The sequence below is a fragment of the Lactuca virosa genome, chromosome 1 (assembly GCF_052849685.1).
Source record: "Lactuca virosa cultivar CGN04683 chromosome 1, Lactuca_virosa_CGN04683_v6, whole genome shotgun sequence".
NCBI lineage: Eukaryota > Viridiplantae > Streptophyta > Magnoliopsida > Asterales > Asteraceae > Lactuca > Lactuca virosa.
The window spans coordinates 211,617,597-211,625,480 of NC_136426.1; the positions used below are offsets into that span (position 1 = coordinate 211,617,597).

Below are 7,884 nucleotides of genomic sequence, written 5' to 3' on the forward strand. Positions count from 1 at the left end.
GATATAAAAAATAAATAAAAAATAAATTATAAAGTGAATTTTATTTATTATGAAACATGTAAATTTAAACTAATGGAAGTGAAATATACATCTTTTTACAATACATTAATTTTTAAAAATAAGAATTAAATGCATGTTTTGACATATACAACGAAATGATGTAATTTGCCTAGAAAATTTCTCGCAATTACCGTTAAACAAATTTAAATTAGTTGTTGAAGGAAATATTGTTAATTTTCTAGCAATTTCCCTAGAAATTTTCTAGTAATTTTCGTGCTGTAATGTTGTTAAATTCGGAAAAAGAAAATTCAGAAGAAGGAAAATCGTGAAGCCTCACCGACTCACCGTCTTGTCTTGCCTCCTTCCTCATTGTCTCGCCGTTTACCTCCAACTTACCGCCGTTCGCCTGTACTTTTCACTCCGTCATCCTTTTAAGTCTCATCGCCGTTTCTTGTCTTCTATTCTCGTCTACTCAGGTCTCGTTGTCGTTCTCTAGCAGGTAACTATGTATGCACTGTGCACATTCTTACAAGTTAGTTTCACAAGTTGTCGATTATCTTATTTTATCAATCATGTGTTTTTCCATCAAAAGGGGATCGGATTTTCGATTATTTCGATTACTTTTGTTTATTTTATATTTCAATTAGGGTGTCCATCTTGTTCTTGCATAAAGTCCAGATTAAATTTGTGCAAAACTTCGCATTTTGCACAAATTAGGATTTTGCTGATACAGAGTTTAGATCTCTAATTGCTTAATTAATACTAAATTATTTGCAAATAAGCTGGATTAGGTTTTTGCTTTGAGCTACAAAATTTGTATGTGATTCCTTTGTAGATTTATCACCTACAACCTTAGACAACAAATCCTTTTTCAATTGTCTAATAAATCACTTTTGTCACAAAAAGGGGGATTTGAAATCAAAGCTTAGAAATGGCATGACTTGTTAATTTAAGAAAAAAAAAACTATCATTTGGGAGAAGGACATCTGTATGCTGATACTTCATGTAGTGGTAGATAAATTCTAATTGATAAGCTTATACTTGCTTTTTGAAGGGATCTATAAAAACCAATGTCAAGAAACTTATTCTTTTTTGTGTTTATATATTAATTATTCGTTGAAATCTGATGCAGCAAATTAAGTGTGGGATTCAAAAGCTTTTTAACAAAAGGAAGAGGTAAAGACTAAAACCAACATTTATAACTGAAGCCGTGTGAAGGAAACCGAGTTTCAAAGCATATTGGGAAGGGTGAAAGGTCATTAACCCATAACTTATAATGGCTGTTCTCTCTGAACATTCAGATGGATTTTCATCTTCATCAACTCATGGTTATACATATGATGTGTTTTTAAGTTTTAGAGGCGTTGACACTCGTCATAGTTTCACTAATCAGCTTTATAAGGCACTCATGGATGCCAAAATCACTACCTTCTTGGATGATGAAGAGATTGAAATAGGGGAAGATCTGAAACCGGAATTGGAGAGTGCAATTAAAGCATCTAGGGCTTCTGTTATTGTGTTGTCCAAGAATTATGCTACTTCAACATGGTGTCTTGATGAATTAGTGTTGATCCTTGAGCAACATATGACATCCAACCATATTGTTTTCCCTCTCTTTTATCAAGTGGAGCCCACTAATGTCAGGAAGCAAACAAGTAGCTTCGGAGATGCAATGGCTAAGCATAGACAGAGGATGGAGGTAGAGACAGATGCAAATAAAAGAAGTAAATTAGCTCAAAAGGTGGAAAAATGGAATAAAGCGCTTACAGAAGTTGCTGATTTAAAAGGGATTGACATAAATGGCAGGTGACCACTTTTATACCCATATTTCCATGCTCCTTTAATTTTGTTTGATTAGCTCATGAAAAATCAATATCATCTTCTCCCTATGCATTTCAATAAATTTCCTAATCAACATCAACTATGTATATTTGAATCTAATTTCTGCAATTATCTGATTTCATGTATTAATTCATATAGGTAGATTAACCATCTTGCTACTTTGAACACCTTTTATATGCATTTACTATTTTATCATAAAATAATTCATTTAGATACACCATTGTAAATTACATCTCCAATCTGGTATGTTAGGTTTTTGAATTGTATTCAAATCAAATTTCAGGAAAGAGACAGAGGTTATTAAAGAAGTTGTAAATGACATCTACAATAGATTACGTATATCCTCAAGGAGTCCTCTGCCACAACTTATTGGAATGGACAATTCTATTAAATTTGTCACTTCATGGTTGCAAGATGCATCCTTACATACAACAAACATACTCACTATTTTAGGTATTGGTGGAATCGGGAAGACATCTTTAGCCAAATATGTCTACACGTTACATTGTCATGAATTCCACACAAGCAGTTTTATTGAAGATATCGGTAGGAGATGTGATGCAAAAGCTAGTGGTTTGCTTGATTTACAACAACAACTCTGTGATGACATTTCAAAAACAACTTCAATTCTAGTTAATAATGCTTCTATGTACACCTCAAAAATAGAGAACGTAGTCTCCCGTAAAAAGGTGTTTCTAGTTCTTGATGATATCAATAGTCTTGACCAGTTAAACGCGTTACTTGGAAGCAAAGCTTTTCATCCAGGAAGCAAAATCATAATAACAACAAAGGACGCGTGGTTAACAGAGAGTTGTGCACTATTCAAAAAGAACTTTAAACCCAACCATTTAAAACACTTGCTTGAAGGGTTAGATGACACTGGGTCACGGAAACTTTTGTGTTTTCATGCATTCATGTCCGATGATCCGAATCCAGGCTATGAAGAGTTGTCAGATAAGCTTGTGAAATATTGTGAAGGACATCCAATGGCTCTTAAAGGTATGGGAAAGTCTTTACATAATCGAGATGTATCTTATTGGGAGGGATGCATGGAAGAGTTAAAGAAAGAAAATGGTGCTCGTATACATAATGTGTTAAGAGGGAGCTTTGACTCTTTGCCATCTAATGATAATAAGGAGTTGTTTAAGGATATTGCTTGTTTTTTTGTTGGAATGGATAAAGATGTAGCAATTACAATATTAAATTCTTTTGGTATAGAAACAAGAAATGGAATCACTAATTTAATCGACAGAGGTCTTCTAAGTATCAACCAGAATAACAAGTTAATGATGCGTCAATTGATTCAAGAGATGGGAAGATACATCGTATGTGAAGAATCACCTAACAAGCCATGGAAACGGAGTCGATTATGGTGTGATGAAGAGTCATTCAAAGTGTTGAAACAAAAAAAGGTAAGATCAAAATATTTTTTATTCTCTATATACATGTTTTGTAACATTTGATGTTTATTTTTGCATTTGTTTTCTTTTTAGGGTAAAGGAAATGTTCGAGGCCTCACCCTTGACATGAGAATGCTTGAGAAAGAGAAGTTACGTGGATCAGTTGAGTTGAAAACAGATGCATTGAGTAAGATGGATAGGCTAATGCTGCTACAACTCAATTATGTCCAAATTAGTGGGTCTTATGAGAATTTTCCAGAAGAATTAAGATGGTTGTGTATGCATGGGTTTCCTTTGAAGTCTATACCTTCAGACTTACCAATGGAGAATTTGGTTGCTCTTGACATGTCATATAGCAATATTGAATCGTTTGGTGTTTGTTATAGTAATTCACAACTACTTCAGAAGAGGCAAAAGGTAACTTATCTTCATTTATTATTTTTCCTATTTGATTTGATAAAATTCACTACTATTCTATGTTTCTAACCTATATTTGTTTATCAGTTGGATGGATCTTGTTTAAAAGGCAAAAGGGTTCTTGGATCATTGAAGATTCTTAATTTAAGTTTTTGTGAACAACTTATTAGTCTGGGTGGCTTTGATGAACTCCCGGCACTTGAGAGGCTAATAGTTACAAATTGCATTGGTTTGCGTGAAGTTTGTGAGTCAATTGAACAATGTGTTGAACTTGTTCTTGTTGATCTGAGTTACTGTATCAAGATTGAAAAGCTTTCAAGAATTGTATGCGTGTTGAAGAAGGTTAAAACATTATTGCTAGAGGGTTGTAATCTTGGTGAATCTTGAAGTGATATTGTGGATTTGCTCTTGTTAATCATCAATATTAGACATAAACTAGATACATAATGATCTGACTTGTTAACTAACATATTATATAGAAGGATTATGACTTTATTTATCTTAAATAGATGGATCTGACCCCATTCGACCCATTTTTATTGATATTACTGACCTTTAAAATAAGACTTTGTTTTTAAAAAACATAAAAAATGGAAGCTATGTTTTTTTTATCACATGTATAAAAGGCATAGAGAAATACCCACAGAAGGTTACATGTAAGCATGAGGGCAAGTAATATAACGCATAGTAAGAAAATCCATAGTAAGAAAAGATTGAAAGGGCTATGCTATAACTGGGTAGATTCCAAAACACAAAACACTGTCTCAATAAGAAATAATGGAAAGTACAATGTTGTAATAGCAGTAAATAAATTTTATAAATAAAAATGCTATAATATTCAGACAAATGTTGCAATTTTCTGTGATATAATTGGTAAGATTTTTTCAAAGTATTAGCTCTGATAAGAAAAATAATTGAAAGTACAATTTTGTAATAGAAATAAACAAATGTTGAATATTGTTATATAAAAATAAATGAAAGTATGGTGCAAATTTCACTATTGTAATTGTGTAAAATTTTAAAAGTATGTTGTCCAAATAAGAAAAAAAATGGAGGTACAATGTTGTAATTAGTTAGATGTGTCGATGTACAACGATATATAGTGATGTACAATGCCTTAATGAATATATTTGAAAGCATATATAGTGTTGTAATACAAATAAATATATGTTGAGTAAGTGTATTTTTGCTGAATGAAAGGTTATCCGGTTCTTTCTATATTGATTTGGGATAGATATCTGATAACAAACATAAGTTATAAAGAGAATCTATAAGTGATTGTAATTTAGTTTCAAGATGCCTACAAGGTTATATCATTGGTTTTAAAGTAAGTACAACATAGAAACTAAAATATATTATCATATGAAAACTAGAATGTGGTAGGGAACAAACTCAATACCTAGATTATGATAGTTTGAAATATGAAATCGCTCAATATGGAAACAAACTAAAATATGATAAATTATTTGAAGTTTCCTATTATTAAAAAACTGGTTAAATTCCTAGTTATGTAACCATGTTTCACATTTTTTTTTTCCAATTTATACAACGAAATGGTTTCTAGATGAAATATGCAATTATAATATGATATTCATTCTAAGGGAGGAGGGAGTCGTTCCCTCCCAACCCACCGAACCCACTGTCACATCAATTTTTGTCTCTTCTTTTTCTTCATCTTTCGCAACCCACAACACACGGAAATCCTATCTTTTTGAACCCACTCAACCCACTCAATTAAAAAAAATACAAAACAACTAAGGTATAAGTTTTAAAACACATGGTACAAGAGAAAATAAGAAAGAGAAAGTAGAGAGAGATGATGAAGTGGATTGGTGAAACCAATCAACCTGCTCGTTGAAGTGGGAGTGGTACCGCCGATAACTCTATTGCTAATTAAGATTTTACATTTGATTGTTTTGTATTTTTTTTTAATTGAGTGGGTTGAGTGTGTTCAAAAAGATAGGGTTTCCGTGTGTTGTGAGTTCGGAAAGATGAAAAAAAATAAAAGAGAAAAAATGATGTGGCAGTGGGTTCAATGGATTGGGAGGGAATGACTCCCTCCTCCCTAAGTCCAAAACCTGATAGCATAACAGGGGTCCTTTGTGATGTGTGGTTTGTTAAATGTTTATATACAACAATGTCTTATCTTTTAACAATTTTAAAAACAGAGTGGCTTGTAAACAATCTGTGCATCAACATCTCATAAATTAGAATTTTATCCTTACTATGTTTTATGTAATATAGTTTTATATCATATAAAAACTCTTGTTTAGAAAATATGTATTTGTTTAAATATAGGTTTAAAGTTCATTTGACTCATTTACCTATAAATAAGTTCATATTATTTTATATATTATTCTAATTGATCAAATCATCAAATAAGTAAAATTAAAAAGTAAGGTAAGTTGATTTTGATTAGATTTTGTGTAAATAAGTCGTGTCTTGTACAAACTCCATGTGTGTAAAATAAAACTAATTTGATCAATATTTCTTTCACTTACTTATAATTAAAGCTGATTTTAATTCATATCTTAGTTTAAATGGTTAAATAAATAAAACTAAAATTTAGATAGAAACATGATATGGGTTGTTAGCTTATGTATTATTAGCCCACTTGTTTATGGACTCTTTAGTCTTTAGCCCATTAGGGTTTTGTCTAGCTAGTATTTATATCCGCTTTATTCTTTGTAGCCTGTGTGGTTTTCATTGAGAACCTTGTAATTTCTCTCTATCATAATCATATGACAATGTTATCATGGTATCAGAGCGGAAGTTTGATACGTTGTTAGAAGACTTTGTAGCAGTCATTTGTGGCGCAGATCGAACTGTAGCAGTCATCTAGGGTTACTGTAGCAGTTTCGATAGCTTATTCGTTCAGTCTGGTGATGTTTATTCGTTGGTGATATTCATTTTTTTTTTGGTATTCGTTTGCTGTTGCTGTTGATTCGTTGTTGCTGTTCGATTTCTTGTTGTTCGATTGACTGCTTCCACTGGTTTGTTACTCCTCTCATTCTCAGATTGTTATACTATTATTGTGGTTATTTATTCATTGCCAACATGACTGGAAAGGATGATTCCCTTCAGTCAATCAGTACTCGTCTAGATGGAAAGAATTATACATATTGAAGTTACGTTATGAAGAACTTCTTTCGTGGGAATAATATTTGGGGCTATGTCACTGGGACTAAAGCCAAACCCTCAGTGACTCAAGCTGAGAATTTCGATTTGTTGGTTGATGCTTGGGAGACTGATAACTCCAAGGTCATTACTTGGATTAATATTTCTGTTACTCAGTCTATTGGTATGCAGTTGGCTAAATATGACACAACAAAGGAAGTTTGGAATTACTTGGAGAGACTGTATACTCAGTCCAACTTTGCTAAACAGTACCAATTAGAATATGATATTCGTGCTCTTCAACAAAATAACCAGAACATTCAAGATTTCTATGCTGCTATGTTTGATTTGTGGGATTAATTGGCTCTTACTGAATCTAAAGAGTTAAAAGATTTTGAGCGTTACATTGCTAGGAGGGAAGAACAAAGTTTGGTACAGTTCTTGATGGCCTTGCGTTCTAATTTTGAAGGCCTACGTGGAACGATTCTTCATCGCTCTCCCCTTCCCTCAGTGGATTCTGTTGTTCATGAGTTGATTGCTGAAGAGACTCATATCAAGTCTCATGCGGATAAAGGGTTTAAAGCAACATCCATTCCTACTTCCACTCCTGTTGTGCTTGCTGTCTCATCAAATCAGTCTCGACAAACTTCAACGGTTGCTTATGATGAGTGTGTATTCTGCAAATAGAGAAATCATTAGAAAGCTCAGTGTCCATTGTTAGTCAACAAGGTTAAATCTGGTCAGCCTCAGTCGGGACAACAAAATAGGTCTAGTCAACAGAAGTTTTAGCAACGTTCCTCTGGTACTCCTCCATGGACTCCTCGTCCTCCACAGTTTGTTGTTGCTGCTACACCACCAGTTGACACAAAATCTGTTGGAAACATGCCACCATCTACATTGGATCCCAAGGTTTTTGAGAGTTTCAGACATTATTTGGTCTCTAATCCCACTGTCATGTCTACATCTATGTCTCATTCTGATCATACTTCATATGGTACATCAGGTATTCCCTCATCTTTGTGGATTTTAGATCCTGGTGCAACCCATCACATGACTCCTCATTTGTCATCATTTACTTCTATGTCACATGTGTCATCTATTTCTGTTA

At 33.1% G+C, this 7,884-nt stretch overlaps 2 protein-coding genes across 2 annotated transcripts; both read left to right on the forward strand.

Annotated features, from left to right (window-relative positions):
- The first annotated feature begins 298 nt into the window (after positions 1-298).
- On the forward strand, positions 299-4,165 carry LOC145164560 (disease resistance protein RUN1-like). The gene is made up of 5 exons (XM_079083273.1): positions 299-499; positions 1,133-1,806; positions 2,126-3,254; positions 3,336-3,659; positions 3,747-4,165. The coding sequence occupies exons 2-5, from the start codon at positions 1,277-1,279 to the stop codon at positions 4,044-4,046; spliced, it is 2,283 nt and encodes a 760-aa protein (XP_078939399.1). The 5' UTR covers positions 299-499; positions 1,133-1,276; the 3' UTR covers positions 4,047-4,165.
- A 2,629-nt stretch (positions 4,166-6,794) lies between these two features.
- Positions 6,795-7,463, forward strand: LOC145127085 (uncharacterized). Its single transcript, XM_079062334.1, has 2 exons — positions 6,795-7,117; positions 7,190-7,463. Exons 1-2 carry the CDS (start codon positions 6,795-6,797, stop codon positions 7,461-7,463), a joined length of 597 nt encoding a protein of 198 aa, XP_078918460.1.
- The last annotated feature ends 421 nt before the right edge of the window (positions 7,464-7,884 follow it).

Bases quoted from the DNA above. Each gene is read 5' to 3' on its own strand.
- LOC145164560 (XM_079083273.1), top strand. From the start codon at position 1,277: ATGGCTGTTCTCTCTGAACATTCAGATGGATTTTCATCTTCATCAACT. The intron at 1,807-2,125 runs GTGACCACTTTT...ATCAAATTTCAG, and splicing joins GGGATTGACATAAATGGCAG to GAAAGAGACAGAGGTTATTA. The intron at 3,660-3,746 runs GTAACTTATCTT...TTTGTTTATCAG, and splicing joins TACTTCAGAAGAGGCAAAAG to TTGGATGGATCTTGTTTAAA.
- LOC145127085 (XM_079062334.1), top strand. From the start codon at position 6,795: ATGAAGAACTTCTTTCGTGGGAATAATATTTGGGGCTATGTCACTGGG. The intron at 7,118-7,189 runs GTTTGATTTGTG...TTACATTGCTAG, and splicing joins CAAGATTTCTATGCTGCTAT to GAGGGAAGAACAAAGTTTGG.